At 34.4% G+C, this 24,244-nt stretch overlaps 1 protein-coding gene across 1 annotated transcript in view; it reads left to right on the top strand.

The window, feature by feature from the left end:
• Positions 1-24,244, top strand: part of LOC148943083 (insulin-like peptide receptor) — a 208,940-nt gene that overhangs the window by 147,638 nt on the left and 37,058 nt on the right. Inside the window, exons 11-14 of the mRNA XM_089102431.1 lie at positions 5,284-5,476; positions 12,694-12,905; positions 15,095-15,274; positions 19,793-19,979. Of these exons, the coding sequence (XP_088958557.1) occupies positions 5,284-5,476; positions 12,694-12,905; positions 15,095-15,274; positions 19,793-19,979 (772 nt within the window). The remainder of the gene's footprint in view (positions 1-5,283; positions 5,477-12,693; positions 12,906-15,094; positions 15,275-19,792; positions 19,980-24,244) is intronic.

Here is a 24,244-nt window from a genome sequence, read left to right as displayed (position 1 = left end):
TTGAATTGGAATTGTATTATTAAATGATTAGATGTTTTGGGTGTGGTTTGTAGAAAAACTGTATAGCTATCGCTGATATGACTGTTTCTGGAATTATATTTTTAATTAAAAATAGTAATTCTATAAATTACACTCTTAATATATTTTTTATCATACTATTTTATTATAGATTATTTCTTGTGGAGAATTATTTAAATACTTTTTATTTCTCTATAAGTTATTTTAAAAAAAATCTAATTTCAATTTTTGATTTTTAAATTCTTTCTTCGTGACTGTCCTGAAACCGGTTCAAATTTTTGGAACAAAGTCTCCTTTTTTTCTTTTGGAGTGATTTATTACTTCCATACGGCATGTCTACTTTTCTAAGAAACACAATATTTGAAGCCAAGAAAAAGTTGACTGGAGAGAAGGATAATTATGAGAGAGGATTAATGTTCGAAAATTTAAAGATTATTAATTTCCTATTCCCAACTACTCCAATGATGCATATGACCGACAGTTTAGGGGTTATCAGTAGCTTCTCGCGGGGGGGAGGGGGCTCTGTTTCTATGAATGAGATGATGTTCTTTAGTTTAAGCTGACCTGTGTTAAAGTTAGCGTACTTCACCAAGTGATGTACTAAGATGAGGGTCAGTATGTGCTGGAATTTAATGGGGGAGGGGTCAGCCCTCCCCCAATTAAATCATCCCTCCCCCAATACCCAAACTAAAGTATTTTTAAAATATTGGCTAATTTTGAAAAAAATCGTGATAGTTTGAACAGAAATGGACAAGGATAAAAACCCCCTTCTGCGCACAAGCGTCGCCATGGCAGCTAGTCACAGTTTTGGGAGAGAACTTTCTCTTACTTCCCTCCTCCAGGCAGATTTTACTTGCATTTCAGTTGTTTGTTGCTAAAATCATTGGGGAGGGGAAGAAATCCATTGCAGAACGTAGTATGTGCATTAAATACGGTTTCAACCCACACATTAAATACATTAGGGGCTTCAAATCTCCCTATCCCCTATCCCCCTAGATACGGTCTTAATATATATATATATATATATATATATATATATATATATATATATATATATATATATATATATATATATATATATATATATATTTATATATTTATATATGTATATATATATATGAAATGGATTTGGACATTTCGATGTGGTTGATGGCTCGGTTATACTGTTTGGTCCTAGGTAATTGGATAGATGAGTAAGGTTAAAACTTCGTTCAAGTACACATTTATCTCAATTACTGGATTAGGATGAAAGTCCTTTTATTCTTCTCTCTCTCCCTCTTTTTTTTTTTTTTTCGTAATTACCTCTAAAACATTATAGATATGTATATATAGATATATAGATATATATATATATATATATATATATATATATATATATATATATATATTTATAAACGAAAAACAAGCTATGTAACACTTGCCCATTCTCATAGTTCAATGCATATATATATATATATATATATATATATATATATATATATATATATATATTAATGGGCAAGTGTTACATAGCTTGTTTTTCGTTTTATTGATTTTTTCTTCCCTTCTTCAAAAATATTCTGTTGACACCATTCTATTGAGCAATCTTGTTTTTCATTGTTACAAAATCTCTCGTCAACTAAGGGATCTAGATTCAATCTGATTTCTCTTATATTTAATTCTACATGGAAAGACACAGAAGAAGACGTAAAAGGATAAAAGACTTGAATAGAAATGAAAATTTCGCCGAAGACCTAAGAATAAGTGAATAGTATTGGTGGTTAATTTGTGTATGTTGAGAATAAAAGACATGAAGAAAACTAGTCAAAGACGGCTTATCTTTTTTGGAGGAGCGAGGCTGGTCCCCAACTTTATTGAAGCTTCTTAGTAATAAACAATCGTTTTTTACTTACTACCAGTTTGATTATTTATGGCGTATTCAGCAAAAATTTCGCTTGTTAATCATTGAGAATTTGCTAGGATGAGTGCTTAACGGGAAAGGCTCGTTTCCTTCTGTAAAAGGCTCATCCCCTTCATCCCCCTTATTCAGGCATATCATCCGGAAAAACTTAGCCATCCGAAGCAGGGACGCACCCAGGGGCAGTGCTTGAGTCCCCCAATCAATTCCGGGCATGTCAAATTCAAATTATGAAATTAAATTAGTTTTATCATTGTCCCCCCCCCCCATTCTGAAAATCTTCTGCTTTTGTGTCTGATCTGAGGAGTTATAGACATCCGTGGCTAAAATCCTCTCTATGGGGATAGATATTTTTAGGATAACTTCCAAGAAAAGTTCAACTTTTCGTAAAAATTATCATTATTATTTCAAAAAACTAAGTAAAAAAACTAACTAATAATTAATTGGTACTAGTGTTGAAAAAACGCCATCTAGCGAGTGGCGACAATTGTCATTTTTTGTGTAAGAATAATTAATTTAATTAGTATAATTGTTTAAATTGGGGCAATAACAAGTGTCTAATCTCGGTAGCTGACAGAAAAACCATTGCGAAGCTTGAAAAATGCCAAGAATCGCCAAACGCTTTATTTGTAGACCCTAGAGCCAGTTTCCGCTCTTACAAGTCCCATACTCTTTGGATCAGAATAGAAGGAGCTACTCAAACTCAACTGGTCTTATTAATAAATAGTAAAAGTTGAAAAATAAAAATACTGTCAAAAGATAGTAATTGAAACTAAAAATAAGGGAGTATATGGAGTTAAAAGAGTTGTGAAACGACTTTTAAAACTTATGTTAAAAAAAAGGACGGTATATAGGCTAATTGTATATCTCTTCGCAAACTTAAACTTCCATTAAAATTTACCATTTCTGTTTTATTTGTAACATTTTTTTAGTTACTATTAAATTTTATCTCATTGTCATATTTCTGTTTCTTTAAGTAGATGTATAGCTGAAATAAAATAGCAGAATTTGCGTGCTGTTAAATTTCCAACACTAATGTCATTTTTGTAAGATTTGTAGATGAGATACAAGGTATTTTTATTGTTTTTTTATGGCCTTACTTTTCCTGTCTGGTATACATAAATTTTTTGAATGTTTTTTTTTTTTTTTTTTTTTCGCTGTTGCTAACGGCAAAACTTAAGAAGACTAGAGGGCAAAATGTTGGAAATTCCCTGACGAGTTGCCATAAAAGGAAAATATTGGGTATACAACGGGTATTGAAGCATCTCATGGTGAAAAAGGTGCTAAAGTACCGAGGACAGTGAGAATGAAATCTGAATTGTCTAAGTGGAAACTCGCACACCCATAAGTATCTTCAAAATTGGGAAAAAAATCGGGAAAAAATGGAAAAAATGGGGAATTTAATTTTTAATGAAAAGGCCTCCATATACAGTTGTGCAGTATTTTATAATAGAGGGTGCTGAATTGAAAAAAAAATAAGAGTAAAAATTGTTATAATTTTATTTTAAAATATTTATTTATTAAAAAAAATATTTATTTTAAAATAAATTTATTTTTAAAAAAGTCATGCTTTTTCTCAAACCTGAACTCTATTGAGGTCCAAGTCAGATTTGAACTTGATTATCGGTAAATACCGAAATCGGAGTGTTATCGGTAAATATCGACTCCAAATCTGACTCCAAGAATAGTTGTCATTTTGATTCTGATCCGACTCCTTTAACTTGCTAAAATGAGTGCCATAGACTGGCTTTTTTCTGTTTATATGTTTTTTTATGTTTTAGCACTACTGGTACAAGCTAAACTACTGTGCTTAGCTTCACACAACATGCCAATTTCAGCCGGTAACCATTTTTAAAAGCAAATAAGTGAATGTTTCTTGCTATTTTCTTATATTTCTACTTCTCGAATTTTTGCTGTCGTTTTTTTTCAATTTCTTTTTAAAATTTCATGATTTATTTACGGATTCAATAATGAATATGCCTTATAGAAACATCAATGATGAATTTTTTTTTCAAACTTGAGCTGCATTGGAGTCCAAGCTAACTCAGCTCCATCAAGACCGTGAAGTTGCTAAATTCAAAATATCGGCTCCGAATCAGAACCTATAATAATAGCTATTTCTGGACATTTATACTCCTTGAAAATTTTGATTTTTTGACATCGTTTTTTTTTTTTAGATTTACCGACATTTGGCGTATATTTTGAATTCGTCAGTTGAAATCAAATTATAGAAATTTCTCAAAACCTGAACTCGATTAGGATCCCAGCCAACTTGTAACTCCGTTAAGCTGTGGAGTCGGTATAATCCAGGGGAGGGGGAGGGTTCAAACCCCCCTGTGTACGACCTTGAGCAGGGCTATAAATAAGGCACTGACGAAAAGAGGCACCTGTTCCCTATAATTGTTTCAGTGTTCTTTGGTCCCAATTTCATGACGCATACTTGTTAGCCAATCATTTTTTGGAACGTACGACATAAAGAGAAGTCTAACCGACTCACCATTCAAAAAAATTGAAATGTCCCGACCTCTGAAACCTGATTGGATTGTTCTGTGAAATTTTAACCAGTCAAAGGATTAAAAAGTTTTGAGTCACAAGATTCTTTGCAAGTGATCTCTCTGGCTCTCTGTGACTAAAATAAATGTTGAAGGAAAGACCGAGAAAATAGGACCACATAAATACACGGTGTTTTATTTCAACTTTACAAAGTATGAGAACACAAAAAGATATGTTATCAGAAAATATAAATGTGAATTATTCGTTGGTCAATAGCTTTAAGGTATTCCTCAAACTCGTTAAAATTGGGTAATATCATATATCAGTGGGTAATATCGTTAAAATTGGGTAATATCATATATCAGTGGGTAATATCGTTAAAATTGGGTAATATCATATATAGTTTCTTGTTTTGTATGTTCCATATCTGGTTTTAATTCGTCCATACCTTGTAATAATATAAATTAAGCAGTGTATTGCATTTATTGTTTGAAATTTATTATCTTTGAAATGTAAATTTTTGATAGCCAGTTAAAAGAGAAAAAAAAGCCATTTGGTAATATTGTTCCTAATTACAAACTTCAACAGTAACCAGTTTTTGGTTATTTTATGACTAAATTTTTTGGAAAACTATCGCTCGCAGAGGTGTAGGGTCTTACGTATTTCTCCAACCACCAGTGTTTGGTTCTTTTATGACTAAATTCAAAGCGTGAGGCCGCTAGAAAGTTAGGGCCTGATATGCCACTTTTCATCTGTCGGAACTTCCTTTTAAAAGAAACAAAAGACGAATTTTCAGGGATAACCTCTCTTGAGAGACCATTCTAAATGCTCATTAGGAAGATTTATCTATTAATGATACTATATCTTCATTTTAGGTCACAATGAAGAATTGGATATTAATATTGAACAAATAAGCGAATATTTGGTTCATTTTCGGATTAAAAATTTTAGGAAATATGCCCGTGTCCCTGATCATCGCCAGCTGCTTGGGTATGAGTACCACTACAGGGAAACCCCTTCTCAGAACCTGTCTATATTTGGAGGAAGAGATGCCTGCGGTAATGATGGGTAAGTAAATTGTCCGGTGATACCTTTTAAACGTAGTTGACCTCATTTAGGGGGGGGGGGTCAACAGGAACGTACGCCGGATTTTCTCTTGAGCTAATAGTAGAAACGAAAAAAAAATAATTGATAATTTGAATGAAAAGTACCCAGAAATGAATAAAATGAAGAAAATGGTTCTTTCATGACTGCATAAAGCTGCGTATTGATTGCTCATCGAGACTGACGACACTTGGTAAACTCCGTTTGCATATGACAAACAAAGCCGCGGCTTTTCGAATTGAAATTTAATTTCTTTAATAAAGTTTAATTCAAAAGTTTAAAATTTAACAACTTTGTCCTTTTGTTAACTCGATCTGTAGTAAAATCCCCTGCTAAATGACATCATATGCCATTTATTATATGCCATTAATTATCATAAGTATAGAAACAAACACCTTGTGTAAATCTGGAATTTTAGCAAAAAAATGTCTCTGGGGCGCGACGATCCGTCCAACTCCAAGGGCCAAAAGTATGCGTCAAGTCCATTTAAAGCAGAGGTTTAGCAGATACATTTCAAAAGAAATGTAGACATATTACACTTTGGTAAAATAATTCATCCAAGGATATTCTTTTTGTATGATCGGAGGGCCCAAATTGAGGCCCGTGGAACCATCCACCTCCCTCTCTAGATTAAAAACAGAACCAGAAATTCGGGAAAAGTTAGGAATTGGGGGGGGGGCTTGTACTTACTTTACTTGTGCTTGCTGCGGGACCAGAAGCGGACGCCTCACCCGGTATCTAGAAGACTCCCTATGGTTGACTCCCATTTGTCGCAATCTTGCGCCAGCTCTTCAGCAAACAGAAGCCAGGAGCACTCCCACTTTCTGTCCAATTTTCGAACTCCACCAACGGTGTCGAGGCCGTTTTGGATGGTTGCCCTCCAATTCTACAATTTACCACCAGGATGTCTGTGCCGATCTGGCAAGGGAGGAGCTAGAAGCCCTAGCTTGATGATGCTATCATCGGGTATTCTCAGGACATGGCCAAGGCAATGCAGTGGTGGTGCTCCAAAGAAAACGTTTTAAATGATTTGTTTACATTTTTTTCTAGAGAATCAAAGATTCATCAAAAAACGAAAATCCCTTTACATGTATGGCATTAATTACTTTCAAATAGTGCTCTGGCTTTTCCGAAAACCCATTATGGTATTACCCGAAAACCCGTTATGGTAATAATTACTTTCAAATAAGGCTCTGGTTTTTCCGAAAACCCGTTATGGTATTACCCGAAAACCGATTATGGTATTAATTACTTTCAAATAATGGTCTGGCTTTTCCGAAAACCCATTATGGTATTACCCGAAAACCTATTATGGTATTAATTACTTTCAAATAATGCTCTGGCTTTTCCGAAAACCCATTATGGTATTACCCGAAAACCCGTTATGGTAATAATTACTTTCAAATAATGCTCTGGAATTTCCGAAAACCCTTTATGGTATTACCCGAAAACCTGTTATGGCATTAATTACTTTCAAATAATGCTCTGGCTTTTCCGAAAACCCATTATGGTTTTACCCGAAAACCCGATATGGTAATAATTACTTTCAAATAATGCTCTGGCTTTTCCGAAAACCCGTTATGGTATTACCTGAAAACCGATTATGGTATTAATCACTTTCAAATAATGCTCTGGCTTTTCCGAAAACCCATTATGGTATTACCCGAAAACCCGTTATGGTAATAATTACTTTCAAATAATGCTGGGTCAATCCACGCCAAATCATCCAATCGTGACTGCGCGTGAAATTCCAATTTTGCTGAAAAAATTCTCAGCTGTTCTCTTCATTGATAGTGCACACAGGATTTTTTTTTTTTTTTTGAAGGCTAGTTTTTCGGGAAAAAATTTACAAAGTTTAAAAATTAGCAAAAAAAGAGGTTTTTGAAAAAAAAAATCCAAAAAGTTGGTATTTTTTTTTCCACTTATTTATCCAATTATCTACATAGCCAGAAGAGGTTGGATAGAAAAAATTGAGGCAATCCGGTAACGACGGAAGAACTGACGGCCAACCAAAGTTTTTGTACCCTTGTGCAAAAAAGCAGAACTTCAAAAATCTGTAAATTCTTAACGGTAAGAGCTAGGATACCATTTTTTTTTTATTCTTGTCTTCTTGTCACCAGGTACAAAGGGAAGTTTTGCATTTTGTCCTCTCGCTTTTATTTTCGGAGATATTTTCATAGAATTTTGACAAATTGTGAAAATTGTCACTTTTCATCCCCAAAAAAAGCTCTGTAGGCAACGCGATCCAGGAAAACTACTTATTAGGTCCTAAACTACCAAACATGACCTACCTGAAACCGTAAAAACCTCGATGGCAAAATTCGATCCTGATTTTTAAAAGGAGATTGAAGTTCGACCGTTTTTCAAGTTTCCTGTTATCATAAAAATGCAGATTCTTCTATCGCCAATTATTACATTTTTATTTGGTTAGCGAACATATCTTTTAATATGGCCACTCATGCTGTATCTCGTGTAACCAATCTCAAACTTTTCTAGTTTGAATGTAATTAATCAATTCAGGCACCTGGTATTCTTAGTATGTAGCATAGTATACTAAAGTTTTTTAGCCTACCCTTCATGTGAACTTGTCCGGAAATGGCTGATTTTATGTTTCTTGAAACAAATAGACGCTTCTTCAAAACTACTTAGATCAATAAAGTTTGAAAAAAATGAAATAATGAAAATAAAACAATTAATGGTTGCTTTCTCTGCTTTTCTTCTTGTAAGTTTTGAATGTTTCTGTAACAACGGCTACTACATCTGGCTCTAAAACAAAGTTTCTTGCGGAGCGACTACGAGACTCAGGAATAGGCAGCTTTTGTAGTAAGTTAGCAGCTGGTACTATGCACGTGTCGTCAGGCCGAGGCCAACGAAAACTTGAGCATGGTCCATTTGGGTGCATAAACTTAGCTTCAACTTCGCCACTCTCCTCATCAATGCTTACAACACACCCCACCCACCAATCAGAGCCATACACACAGGCTACGTAGTCTCCCGAGTCCAGATCGGTTAAAAGGATGTTCTCGAAATCTAACCGCAACACAATAAATTCTTCTCTTGGCAAGATAGTACCCAAATCCGATAAAACGCAAGCACTGATATTATTTTTGCCTTTGGGCCTAAAACTGTGAAATGACTGAGTTCCAGGAATAGTAATAGCTTTCTCAAAGCGGTCTTCGAGGCAACTTTCAAAGTTTTCATTAACGTTATTTGACGAAACGCAAAATACTGTAATGTTGGGTAGGGACTTATCTGCCCACTCATAAAGATCGTGTGCCGTAAGTATCTGATTGTCAAATGGCCTTTGCAAGCTGGCGCGAGCTGCTAGTCTTTTCACAGTACCGCCAATCCCATCACACGCATTCTTTCCATGACACGAAGCAAAGAAATTCCACTCAGCATCTAACCCAAAGTCACTGAAATGGCAGCTCAAATTTGCAAAGTTTTTTCTGTTTTTGTACTGGGATCCTGCACCGTCGCTGAAATAATATATTTTGCAAAGGCAGGGAATCATAGCCTTAACGTGAAGCAATACGACTTTCAAAAAAGCGTGAACTGCAGCAGTGTTATGGTCCATGTGGTCGCTGATAAAACACAAACTGTTGCTGAACAGGCTATCACCCCTACGCCAATATACCACAAACGGATGTAATGTTGCCTGAGAACTTTCCCAGTGAAAACCCTGAACTGCGTCTTGGACCAAAAAGGAAAAATTTTCTGCAAAGTCTAAAAGCAGGAGGACCTCATTGGAGCAGAGATTCTGCTTTAGTTGGTCTATGTAATTTTGCTGACGTACTGAAATGAAATGGTGTACTGTAAGGTTCCGGATTGACTCGACGAAATTCGGTATGAACACATTTATCGTTTCTTCTACTTGTCTAAGAACTGTTCGGTCCACATGTACCCACTCTTTATAGGTCACTGAATCAGATTCAGCTAGTTCCTCCCAGAGAAAACTCTCCAAGTCGTTTTGTTTATAAACACAGACAGTGCACGTGTGCATCATGCACATTTCATTTCTGATAGAGCATACAACTTTGGACATCAAATCCTCGAGCGAAATCCTTATATCAGCGCCTAATGATTTAAGCTTAGCATTTTGGTGGTATAGAAAAACACATACCGAATGAACCCCACTTGAGCCAGCTGTAACACACCGGGGTGGCTTAAGCTCAGCAAATTTGCTGCGTCCGATTTTGAAATCCGGCTTGTCCTCATTGTCCTTCTTAAATAACTCGTAAAGTTCAGAAATATTGGCCAGCAGTAATTTCTTTTGTTTTTGTTCCCTTTTGCCATTGATTTTTACGGAGACGAAATCTTTCTTGCCTGGAAGCTGCCGGCTGTTGACGTCAGATTCATAAAATTCCAGAACAGCCTGAACTACATGTGGCTTAAGAACATTAGGTGGCTTTTTTTAGGTCAAAAGAGGCAATATTCCTCCCTCTTTTCTGATATTCCTAGCTTTTTTTATGATAATGCATTTTTATGATAACAGGAAACTTGAAAAACGGTCGAACTTCAATCTTCTTTTAAAAATCAGGATCGAATTTTGCAATCGAGGTTTTTACGGTTTCAGGTAGGTCATGTTTGGTAGTTTAGGACCTAATAAGTAGTTTTCCTGGATCGCGTTGCCTACAGAGCTTTTTTTGGGGATGAAAAGTGACAATTTTAACAATTTGTCAAAATTCTATGAAAATATCTCCGAAACTAAAAGCGATAGGACAAAATGCAAAACTTCCCTTTGTACCTGGTGACAAGAGGACAAGAATAAAAAAAAATGGTATCCTAGCTCTTACCGTTAAGAATTTACAGATTTTTGAAGTTCTGCTTTTTTGCACAAGGGTTCAAAAACTTCGGTTGGCCGTCAGTTCTTCCGTCGTTATCGGATTGCCTCAATTTTTTCTATCCAATCTCGCCGGGCTATGTAGATAATTGTATAAATAAGTGGAAAAAAAATACCAACTTTTTGGATTTTTTTTTTCAAAAAAACTTGTTTTTTGCGAATTTTGAAACTTTGGAAATTTTTTCCCGAAAAAATAGCTTTCAAAAAAAAAAAAAAAAAATCCTGTGTGTACTATCAATGAAGAGAATAGCTGAGAATTTTTTCAGCAAAATTGGAATTTCACGCGCAGTCACGATTGGATGATTTGGCGTGGATTGACCCTGCTCTGGCTTTTCCGAAAGCCCGTTATGGTATTACCCTAAAACCGATTATGGTATTAATTACTTTCAAATAATGCTCTGGCTTTTCCAAAAACCCATTATGGTATTACCCGAAAACCCGTTATGGTAATAATTACTTTCAAATAATGCTCTGGTTTTTCCGAAAACCCGTTATGGTATTACCCGAAAACCGATTATGGTATTAATTACTTTCAAATAATGGTCTGGCTTTTCCGAAAACCCATTATGGTATTACCCGAAAACCGATTATGGTATTAATTACTTTCAAATAATGCTCTGGCTTTTCCGAAAACCCATTATGGTATTACCCGAAAACCCGTTATGGTAATAATTACTTTCAAATAATGCTCTGGTATTTCCGAAAACCCGTTATGGTATTACCCGAAAACCTGTTATGGTATTAATTACTTTCAAATAATGCTCTGGCTTTTCCGAAAACCCATTATGGTTTTACCCGAAAACCCGCTATGGTAATAATTACTTTCAAATAATGCTCTGGCTTTTCCGAAAACCCGTTATGGTATTACCTGAAAACCGATTATGGTATTAATCACTTTCAAATAATGCTCTGGCTTTTCCGAAAACCCATTATGGTATTACCCGAAAACCCGTTATGGTAATAATTACTTTCAAATAATGCTCTGGCTTTTCCGAAAGCCCGTTATGGTATTACCCTAAAACCGATTATGGTATTAATTACTTTCAAATAATGCTCTGGCTTTTCCAAAAACCCATTATGGTATTACCCGAAAACCCGTTATGGTAATAATTACTTTCAAATAATGCTCCCCCTCCCCCATATACAACTGGTTTCACACTAACAACAGTCTGGTTTTCTGTACAAAGAGGCTTTGGAGGCCGGAATTCGCAGAGGTTTGTCCACCAGCTGTTACGAAGTAGGATACTCCACCCTACAGGAACAGCAAACTCAACGCATTTTTTTTGTCCCTCTATTGAAACTTTCTCCTAGCTCCTCATCCCTCTTTCAAGGCCGTATTCAAGGGAGGCGTTAGGGGCTCTGACCCCCAACCCCCCTCGAAATGTTTGTACCACGCACAAAAACGTATTAAAAATGCGTAAACACATATTTTTGATTTATTTTTTAAATTCTTTTTGTAAACCCTCCCCCCGATAAAAATACCCCCAACAAAAATCCTGGATACAGCCCTACCCCCTTTTACTGCTTGAATATAGTCTCATGTTATGCACAAACATTTACTATTTTTTTAAACTGTATTGGACCACAAAGATTAAACTTTTTTTTCATCTTAGTGGAGATTAGCAATTTTGACCAACAGCATGGCTGCGACGAGTAGTTATTTTTCTCTCCGAGAGTGGCTTTTCACAAACAAATATGGTGTATTCACTACCATGTGATTTGGTTCCTCGATAAAAGAAGGCGGAGGGGTCCGCCTCCTTTCGAAGTCTCATAATTTGACGATTCTTCCCTTAATTTCCTGCGTTTGTCATAATTGGTCTGATGCCCCTCCCCCTTTTAAAATAAATTTAAGGAAGTATATCTGCCTTGATATGCTTTTAAGACTTGCAGTATGTGAGTCTTCACCTATGTCTGAATCATTTGATTTTTATTCCAATCTTGAACTGATGAAAAAAGAATTTATTAGTTTTGTGTGAATTGAGGGAGATCTTGGTTTTTTAATTTTTTATTTTATTCTAATTTTGTGATGAAAGTGGCGTCAACATATTTCATTTTTGGGCTAATATTAACAAGTTTTTCAGTGGGAGTCCTTTAGACAAATATGAGGGTGAGCAACCTTCCCCGTCTCCGTATCTTGCCATATATACATGTATATTATTTGATTTTTTTTAGTTAATCCACTCTATCAATCCTTATTTACCAAACGGAGCGTCATTTCGTCTTTTCTTCTTGTCTTCTTGTCTCATATTTACTACCTGAATTCCTACCCCGTATGGGATTTCTATAATGTTTGTTTTTATTATTGTTATTATTACTAACAAAACTCTTATTTTTATAGATGGAATACTGGTGAGATTAAGCCCGGTTCAGACATAGACGCTGATTGGGATTACGGATTAATATCTCATTTAAAGCCGTTCACACTCTACGGGATGTATTTTAACACACTAATGGTTCCAGATGAGTCATATTTCACCCGAGATTATTTGAATGACACACAATCCTCTGGCGCCACAAGTCAAATTCTTTATTTTAGAACTGCCTCTGGAGGTAACTACCAACGTTTTCTCTAGCGGTAGGCGAATCAGTAGATGATTTTTTTTCCCGAAACGGAGTAGTGTAAACGCCAGTGATGACCTGTCAGGTCGAGTTCAGGTCAGGGACGAATAGTGCGTTCGAGCATCCCTTAGTCCCCCGGATGTATTCTGTAAAAGGAAACAACAAATACTTATCTGACATCTTATCAAATGAAACGCTATAGGCAAATAGGCGAATTAGGCGTAATCTAACACTAATCGAGTAATCGCAACATTAATTACGCCTACTCCTCTGTAAACGTAGATTTGTTAGATACCCCTGAAACTGTGCCACATTTTTCAATTACTATTCTTTTGTTCTCTGCGTAATGTTTCACATATATATTTTTTTTTTTTTTTTTTTACGATTAATTTTTTTTTCATTTTTTATAGGCCAATGAGCCTTTGGGGGAATAGTAAAGTGTAATATTGTATGTGTATTTCATGATGAATAGACCTTATCTTATCTTAAAAGATTGAATTTTTTTTTATACTTGACGTCAGTTATCCTCAGTTATCCTACATTTATCAGGATTAACAGGTGTAACATATCCAATAAATAACCAAGACCGTTTCAAGTAAAAGTCCTACCAACCCCTGACGTCATATACGCCTTGTGGAACGTGACGATAAGTAGTCCGGGATGCCCGAACGTACTAGAGGTATCAGACAGTAATCGGGTTGCAAGAATAACACTTTGCGCTACCAAAAAGCTTGGACCACCGACCGGCCCTTTTTTTTTTTTATTTTATTTTATTTTTTTTTTTTTTTTTTTTTTTTTTTGCTTATATTGTGTGTATAATATGTAATAATGTTACATTATAATATATTGGCTTAGAATTCTTTTATCGGAAATTTGTGCCATTAATTCATCACCTCAATAAAACCATCAGGCCTATTTTTTGCATTCCGGTAAAGTTGATATTTCAGCTTTAACAATGTGCATGTAACAGCCAGGCCATATCTAGAGGGGTAGTTTGAGGGTTTGAACCCCCCCCCCCCCCCGAAATTTTTGTCCGACGCATAAAAACTGACGAATGAAAAGGCTGAGAATTTTGCAGATAAAAATAGCAGGGCCGTATCCAGGGAGGGGGTTGCCCCGACCGGCCGTTTTTTTTTTTTTTTTTTTTTTTTTTTTTTTTTTTTTTTTCTTATATTGTATAATATGGAATAATGTTACGTTATAATGTATAATATTATAATAATTAACATATGTATTATAATATATAATAATAATAATGTATTGGTATATAAAACCTTATCTATCTTGCTTGTCCTTGAGCCAGGCATTACAGTGTGTGATTCTAGAAAATGACATAGCATAGGCGGCTGTAGGAAGTATAATATTTTTAAAGATATTTTCCCTATTATTCTATTTTAGCCAACGAATTAGTTTTAGCCTTCAACTTTGCTGTTAACTTACTACCCAAGAATACTTTCGACTAGTAGTCTTATCAATTGATATTAATTTTTAGTTATGATAACAAAAAGTAGGGTGTTGGTCAAACGGGATAGAAAAATTATTAGAAAAGATTTAATGTGAGTAAAAATTGCACTTGAGGAGAAAAGCATGAGACTGAAGAGATTTGGATGGAGGAGGGGTGTGCGTAGCTGTAATGGCCTGAAGTGGTGTTGCACTTATTATTAGTTTTACGTTGTAATAGTAATACTATGACGCATAACCCCCCCCCCCCCCCACCTCGAAATATATGGATGTTCCTAGAATGTCTTACATTATCTTGTCAGATTTTCAGAACTTCTATTGGAGTTGTGAATCTTCTCCCAATGGTGTGAACGTTTCTAGAATGGATATATTTTTTCGGTACTTGTTAATTAAACGAAACACACCGAAGAAGTGAAGTTAGGTTAATTCTAATGAATTATAATCTTCATATAACCTTTAGTTTATGTAATAATGTAATTTGGGATATATATTTGCACAATAGGTTTGGGGGTAAAGCATTTTAACAGAGCCCCTAACCTAACCCCCATCCCCCCTAATGTGCAAATATAATGTACAAATTATACAAGTCCACCGCATTCTATCACCCGTCACTTGTCTTTGTGGCTATGAAACCGGTTTTCTGAGATCTAACATAAGAGTAATGTGTGTTCTGTTTAATTAACAAGTACCCATTTTTCTATGTTGACTCATTATTTCAGAGCCGAATCCGCCTTTAGCACTCAGCGTTGTCGCCAATACATCGTCAGATATTTATATTACATGGAAAGCGCCACCTATACCAAACGCCAACATAACTTTCTACTACGTGCATGTGGAAATCAATCGGGATGATGGGTACCAACTTGCTGAAAGGAATTATTGTGAAAGAAAACTTGAAGGTGGGTACTTTTTTCTGGTATTTAGGACACGTGCCAGGGGGACTTAAGTCTCCATGGGGATTTGGAACATGTTGGCCTGGAACTGGAAATTAGAAACTTGATTAGAATTAGAATTAGCAACTCTGATTTAACATTAAAGCTAGCATACAAATCTTCTTAAAAATTGCGCAAAGACTGCTTATTCTGTAATTATTTTGCTATTCTGATTTTAAGTTTAACAGGGGCCTAGTAAAAATATAATAATAAAATAATAACAATAAGAATAATAATAATATGATAAAAATATAATAATAAAAAGCTTAACATAATTCCTTGTGCATTGGTATACGCTTGGGGCTAGAACAAATAATACTACTGATGCAAAAATAAAAAAAATTATTAATATGTGCATTAGAAAATATGTGCTTTTTAATATGTGCATTAGAAAATATGTGTTGATTAATATGTGCATTAGAAAAAAATAGATAGAAATAATACAAACAAATGTAAATTATTAACTTTTAGTTATTGCTTTACTTTCGTTTTGAAGCAACCGAGGGTCCCACTTGTTCGCTTATGTAGTGCGTTCCGCCCTATTGCAAACTTAGTACTAGGGGAAAATTGTGACCTTAATAGGGGAAAAAATGTTGGGGCTACATGAATGACTGTTTTTGGGTATTTACCTATTTCGCTTTTGTCTATTTATATATATTTGTTTGTTTTGATTTATGTCGACTCTTTTAAAGAAATGCTCAAAATGGTAGTTCCGCCATGCCTCACACTGTGCCTATCTATTGATTTTACATCCCTTACTCCCTAGGCCCATCCCTGTTTATCATGTAAAAAGTCAAAGAAACGCGCCTGAAATTAAAATTTTAAAATATAAATTTAGTCGACCGTTCAAAAATGTCCAGTTAACTTAGGTGGTCATTTGAAAAATCGCTTCCATTTTGTCTGCAGCACTTAAACGTGACACCTGTTTCTATGCGATTTTTTTTCCTATCTTTGGATAATGTAAACCCTGTCTATATACAATAAAAAGTTCCTATCTGGCAATTCTGTCTAGACCGGTGGTTCCCACAAGTTTTTAGGATTTAATGCATAACAGTTCCTTTAAAAATAGGTTCGACAGACCCTTTTTTGAAAATAAAAATTAATTTATGAAAATTTAGTGTCTTAAATACGCAAGACGTTCCCTTAGGTATATGTAAATTGGTGTTGATATGTAGATTGGAATTGATAAAAAAATTGACCGAATTTTTTGAAAGTAAACATTTATATATAATCCAGGGTCGCATCCAAATTTTTTTTCGGGGGGAGGGGGGGGGGTATAAAACCCATCAAATATTTGTTTATATTCTTTTTTTATCGTTTTTTACGAGGCGGCCAAACATTCCGGGGGGAGAGGGGGGGGGCCAAACCCCCTACCCACCCTGGTCCGGCCGTTAGATAATCAAAGTGGTTGGAGGGGGTGCCATATACCCAAAACGTGACACTGCGTCTATGTGTCGAGGATTGCCGTTACTAAAACAATTTTTTAACAAATAACTTTTCATTGAATTTTTTGAAGGAAAAAAATCATTTACATATAAACAAATTCAATCTTTTTTAGCCATTCAAGCACCAACGGTTAAACATAGGGAAATAAGCAAACGAACGGTTTCTGTTAAATATCTTAAAATTTACTCTACAAAACTACAAAACAATAAAAACATTTTAACGCATCATGACTTAGAACTTAAGTTAACTTGACCACTCAACTTGACGCTTAAATGGAATACTTAAAAGTGACACCTTTTTTTGCGATTTTTTCATTCTTATTCCTGAATAACATAAACCCCTGATTACATAAAATAAAAAGCTCCTATCTGATAACTTTCTCTAGACCAGTGGTTCTCAAACCTATAAAAAATTTCTTTAAGGAGATTCGATAACTTAAGATCATTTTGATAGTCTCTGCGTCAGCTGGCCGTATCTCAGATAAAGGGCCTTTTAGTGAATTCTCCCACGCGACTTGTCACCATCGAGCTCTATTGAGAATCTTTGGCTTGACTATGAAATTTGAAAAAATTGTGTCGCCAATGTTTTCAATAAAAGCGGGTAGCTCCATCAGAAATTCCTAAAGCTACCAAATTGCATAGATGATATTTGCCTTGAGCTGATTTTTAGAGTTTTTCTAGAAATGATTTTTTCTAGAAAATTTTTCTAGAGAGTTTTTCTAGAAATGATAGATTTTTAGAGTTTTTAGAAAGTTTTTAGGGACTCTCCTTTCCTGAACTTGAAAAAGAAATTCTGCCCCGTTTAATCGAAAAAACAAAATTCACACGTTTCAATGATGTAAGTTTAATTGAAACGGAATATCTCTATCTCCGGCACAAAACTAGAGAAGTTAAATTTTTTTTCTAAAATTTCTGGGAAAGTAGGGTTGGCCTTTAGTTTTCTGTCATTTATTCGGATCTCTTATCCAAGCTCTATAAGTTATGGCAAGACCGCTCAATCAATTCTAAACAGTTTGGCCATAAAAAGTAATGGACGAGATAGGGTGATCCTTTAAGATATCAAATCACTTTTAAAATAGGTTATAATAGCTGATGGATCCTCTCAATGAAAATGAAAATCATAATTATTTCATTATTTTTTTGGGGTGCCATACGTGGCACTGTGTATATATCGTAAATTGTTACATTTTTAGAAAATGATTCTTTATCAATTTTTTTTTAACATTTGCATTTATTTATTAAATCTTTCTGGTTTTCCATTAAATCTCTTGAATTCGCTATACAAAGCCACCAATCTATAATAATCTTAAACTCAACTCTCCACAACTCTCATGCCCGTGCTACATCAGAGTCACATCTATCGATAAGAAAAGCAAAATTTCATGAATGACATGGCAATTTTTTTGATTTTAGGGTCACACTTGTATTTAAAAAGCAAAAAATTAAAATTGCCAGAAATTAGTTTAATGAGATTGCCCCAACAGTAATTTATGTCCAACTATCCTCTACTAATACTAAGACTTCCTAAATTCTATTAGATTCCTCTCTCAGATAGAAGAACTGCTATTATAAGGTTCAATCTTTTCTAATTTTTAAAAATATGCCTTAAACCTTGACTCTCGATGGTCAGTCAAGAAATTTATGTTCGAAATTTGAACAATGTTCAACTCGATAAATTTCGAACGGCGAACGTAATTGGCGCTGTAGTCGTGCATAATTTTGATTTTATCGACAAGTGTGACTATAATGTGGCACGGGCATAATACTTAAACGGGACATCTGTTTCTATGCAATTTTTTTTTCTTATTTTCGGATAAGGTGAACCCTGGCTACACACAACGAAAAAACCATAAAAAGTTTATAATGGATGAGACAGGGGGATCCTTAAGGTATCAAACCCCCTTAAAAATAGGTTATAATAGCTAAATGACCCTCTCAATGAAAATTAAAATCATAATTATTTCATTATTGTTTGGGGTGCCATATATCCAAGACGTGGCACTGTGTATATATCGTAAATTGTTACATTTTTAGAAAATGATTCTTCATCAAATTTAGAAAAAATATTTGCATTTAAACATATTAAATCTTTCTGGGATTCTATTAAATGTCTTGAATTCGCTATACAAAGCCACCAATCTATAAAAATCTTAACTCGACGCTCAAGATAACTCACCACTCAACTTAAACGGAACATCTGTTTCTATTCAATTTTTTTTTCTTATTTTCGGATAAACGAAAAAACTCGTATCTGGCAATACTGTCTAGACCAGTAGTTCTCTAACTTTTTATAATTGTGTGGATTAAAGTAACTTATAAAAGATATTTGTTTGTCTTTTGTATACATTCATTAAAAATTAAAAAAATGCATAAATAGACATAAAGACTGTTAAAACATTGTATATATCTTTTTTATTTTTTAATAATAACAATATTGAAATAAATCTATTTATTGAATTTCTCAAAAAAATTTAATGTAAACATAAAAAAAGTAAGTTTGTCTGACCCAATAACTTAAAAACGGCTGATCGTAAAGGAATTAAACAAAGTGACAATTTCCATTGAGTATTTAAAATTCACTATACAGAGCCAGAAGCAATAAAAAATAATAAATTGTACAAATAAAATAGTAATTATAAATTATAGTACTACTATAATATAATGCAATACTTACCAGTAGTGCCAGAGTAATAACCTACTTACCATGCCCATAATATTGGGCCAATCCAAACCAATAAATTAATTAAACTTACAGAAAATCACGATTATCTTCAAAAGAGGGGGGGGATAAAAAAATTATAGTTTTAAAAATACAATTTCTTTCAATTTCGTTTTAAATTCATCAAGAATCAGGGTCGTATTCAGGATTTTTTAGGGGGAGGGGGCTTTACAAAAGGATTTTCTCGGGGGTGGGTTGTACAGAAAAACCTTGAAAAACGCAACAATTTTTTTTTATATTCATTTTCTTTACGTTATTACGAGCCCGAATTTTTTTTTTTCTATACCATTATTAATTTATCTACACCCTTATTGTTTTCAGCTTCAGTACCCTCAGAGAAGAAGCCTCCAGTTGAGGAGAATGTGGTAACCCGGTCAGGGGAACAATGTTGCTCCTGTGTCAATTCAGGGAGGCAGTTAAACCTCCGAGAAGAAGAGGGCAGTCAAAAGGATTCAATTGATTTCGAAAACGACTTGCATAACAGTGTTTACGTTAAACGGGACGATAGGTGATTATTTGTTATTATTATTATTATATTATTATCATTATTATTTTTGTAATTTAATTTTTATTAATTGCTCCTGTGTCAATTCAGGGAGGCAGTTAAACCTCCGAAGAAGAGGGTAGTCAAAAGGATTCAATTGATTTTGAAAACGACTTGTATAACAGTGTTTACGTTAAACGGGACGATACTTGATCATTTATTTTTATTATTATTTTTGCAATTTAATTTTTATTAATTGCTCCTGTGTTAATTCAGGGAGGCAGTTAAACCTCCAAGAAGAGGGGGGAAGTTCAAAGGGCTTGAACTGATAAAACCGACTTGCATACGAGTGTTAATGTTAAGGGGGACAATAAGTCAGTGTTTCAATACATTACTTTTCATAGTTGATTTTTGTATAGTTATTTTTATGTTAATTCAAAGAGGTAGTTAATCATCTGGAAAGAGGGTAGTCGAAAGGGTTGAGTTGATCAAAACGACCTGCATAGCAGTGCTAACGTTAAGGGGGGCAATAAGTCAGTATTTCAATACACTATTTTTTATAGTTGATTGTCTTATAATTGTCCTTCCATCTTTTCAGGGAGGTACGTGAGCTCTGAGAAGTTTAAACACGTTGTTTAAACACGAAGAAGTTTAAACACGTTTTCGATTTCGAAAACGACAGTGTTTATGCTACCGGAGACGAAAAGTCTCCGAAAAATGCTACCGGAGTTTCTCAATAAGTATTTTCTAATTCTTCATCATTTCCATATCTAAAAATTCTACTCGTTATATTTTTTTTCTTGGTTTTTATTTATTTTATTTTTTTTTAAGTGGTATTTTGTTCTTCGGCCTTTGTTTGTAGTTGTATTTTGTGTATTTCTATGGCCCGCGGACTTTTACAATGAAATATACACTATTTTTTATAGTTGATTGTCTTATAATTGTCCTTCCATCTTTTCAGGGTGGTATGTGAGCTCCGAGAAGTTTAAACACGTTGTTTCGATTTCGAAAACGACAGTGTTTATGCTACCGGAGACGAAAAGTCGGTATCTCAGCACATTTTTTGTAAAGTTTATTTATGTACAATTTTTTATCTTTTAATTCAGAGAGGCAGTTAGACTCCGAGAAGAAGAGGGTAGTCAAAAAAAAACTTAAAAGAATTTGGAAACAACTTCATAACAGTGTTTATGTTGAGACGCGTGAGTAAAAAAATATTGAGGGTTCAGAATTTGGAGTCACCATCCTAAGTTTACCGTCTCCACGGACCTGGCTTTAAATGTACTAACAGATATTCCTTTTTGATTAAGGAACAGTTGTGAAACTTTGATATTTGACCAGTGTTTTGTCTGTCGCCTGATTTTAATATTCTAGAAATAATTTATAAGTATGAATATAAAAATTCTGCCCTTATGATATGCATAACAGGCAGTGGTGGTTTATGCTACCGGAGACGGGCAGGCCTGGGCAGGGGGAGGGGGCAACTGCCCCCTCCCTTTCTTTCTGACCTCTGATATTAAACTCCTTTTATTTTATATTTTTATGCTCGTATTAAGGTACCTTGGTCACCTAGATTCCCTAAAGCATACGTAGGTTGTATTCCGAACATAGGTTCGGAAAGGTTAAACTCTTAGAGGAGGGGTATTGAAATTTTTTTTTCCAGGGAGTTACAAAATTTTAGATATCAGTTTTTCAAAATTCTTTGGAAGAGGGGGGGGGGGTCCTTTTTCAACCTTAGGAGTTATTCTTCTGTCTCTTACCCCCTGTCTGCGGCGGGACCCTCTGTTCCTGTGTCTATCTATTCTTTTCTTCCATTACACGAATTGCATTCTAAAATTTAGCCTGACTCCCGGCTAATGCCGAAATCTGTCAGCGCAATTTTGTCTCCATACTTTTTTTTCAGTCTAGCCTTTATTTAAAATTTCGCTGAATCTGGCCTTTATCGAAAATTTCGCTGAATCTGGCCTTTATCGAAAATTTTGCTGTATCTGGCCTTTATTCAAAAACCTCCTGAATCTGGCCCCAGCCGTGCAAAATCTGGCCTCTATGCAAATATAGGTCAAGAAAAATTCTTATTAATGCTCCATTAATAGATGTGGTTGGCTAAATGCATAACTTAAGAGCTTTTGAGAAGGGGAAGAGGTTGGGCCCCAATTTATTGAAGCCCTTACAGTAATGTTGAAAATATAGCTCCGCCAAAAGTCTGTTTTTCCAGAAGTCTGAAAAAACAGTCTGTTTCCAAAAACAGACTTCCAAAAGTCTGTTTTCTCCCTAAAGCCTGTTCAAGAAGAATACCGTTTTTAAATGGACAATCTTCAAATGTGCAAAAAACGATATTTTCACTAGGCACGTACATAGCATAGAGGGGGGGGGGGTCTTTCGGGTACCAGATAGGAAAATGGTCAGTTGGATCTCTACATATCGATGTATATACTCAGTGACAGTTGTATGTAAACAAAATATTCTTGTTTTTCAATAAGGAACAACTTTTTCAGATAACCTAAAAAATTCAATTCAGAATTACTTCATATACAGTAACAGTAATATACACAATAATGCATGGTGTTGTACACCAATATCACCGTAACACAATAACACACCGATAATACAGTAATATACAACAACCAGTATTAGTAATATAGTACTATACAGTAACAGTACTATACAGTAACAATACTTCGGCAAATGTGCCTTTTTCATCATTATCATCATCACTTGATGTGGTTCGGTGTCTGTTTGTTAATCTTCATTTGGCTCACAGTCTGGATAATTCGGTGCGCTTGGTGTAACTTAAACAAATGCTATCATTGCTGATTAATCAATTAATTAATTATTAATGAATGAAATTAATTACTTATTCAGGCTACTTTTTTAACAAAAGCTATTATTGCTGATTAATCAGTGAACTAATTCCTTAATTAATTAAGTAACAATTGATGCTACTATTAGTTACAAAATAATATTTTTGCTGATTAGTTAATTAATCCTTTAATTTAATTATTTGATTCATTACTTCATTAATTGATCACTTAAAAATGAATTAAATTAATTGCGTATTAGTGATACTAGTAATAAAAAATTATGTTACTTGTGGGTATATAATTAATTACTCATTAATAAATTAAGTTAATTAATCAATTAATTACTTATTAATGCCCAAATTAATAACTAGTGCTATTATTGCTGATAAATTGAACTAATCCGGTTGATTAATCAATTAAAACCTGTTTTTTCTTTTCTGTGTGGGGGAGGAGATGGCCTTTAAAAAGATTCCAAGAAACAAAGCTTTAAAATACAGGGTTTTGTCACAAACCTTGAGATTTTTTCCTTTCTATACATTTTTGTCTTCTAAAGGTATTTTAGCACTACTGGGTTTGGTATCTGTTTGCTGATTAGTTAATTAATCCTTTAATTTAATTATTTGATTCATTACTTCAATTAATTAAGGTAACGAATTTTTTTAGCACTACTGGGAACTCCCAAAGCTTCCAAATTAGGATATGTCCTTAAAGTCTTATAAAATTTCATAGGGAATATGTCAAGAGTTCGAAAAGCAAACGAGAGGTTAGTTTAAGTTAAAGAACATAATCTTTCAGTAATTTTCATTAATTGTTAAGAAACATTCAATTTACGTTAATTGAAATTTAATTTACACTTAATTGAAACATTAATTATATTATTCAATTCAAATTTAAATAATACGTCCCTGCCGGCAAAGTTTTCAAATTCAAAGTGGGTAGATCACGGGGAACTTCCAAAGCCATCAAATTGCTCAAATGATATTCCCTTTAAGCTGATTTGCATCATTGTCCTAGCAGGTATGCTAAAACATTTTTAGGGACTGCCGTTTCCAGAACATCAAGAAGAAAATTCTGCTCTGTTTAATCTAAAAAACAAAATTCACACTTTCTAATGAAATAAGTTTCATCTAGTCTGAATATTACTATCTGTGGAATAAAAGGGGAGAAGGTAAATGGTTTTTCTCAGACTATTAGGTGTCGGCTTTCTAATTTCTGTCATCTATTCGGATGTTTTATCCAAGCTCTACAGGCTATGGCAAGACCGCCCAATCGATTCTAAGTAGTTTGGTCACACAAACCGAAAAAGTTCATAGTGGAGGAGACAGGGTGATTCTTTAATTTCCACGTAGCCTAAAAAACGCTGACTTAAATAGTTCAGATTATTTATGAAGTTTTATTTTGGCTTCTAGCCAAACGATTGAGAATTAGTTCGCAATTTTCATATATCCCCTCTCGGATTTTTATTTAATTATTTCTGGATTATTTTTCTGA

Source organism: Artemia sp. Qi Xiang Cuo, chromosome 16, assembly GCF_049724085.1.
Source record: "Artemia sp. Qi Xiang Cuo chromosome 16, ASM4972408v1, whole genome shotgun sequence".
NCBI classification, from domain to species: domain Eukaryota; kingdom Metazoa; phylum Arthropoda; class Branchiopoda; order Anostraca; family Artemiidae; genus Artemia; species Artemia sp. Qi Xiang Cuo.
Note: the sequence above shows the minus strand (reverse complement) of the source record. Positions and strands in the feature narration are given on the sequence as shown.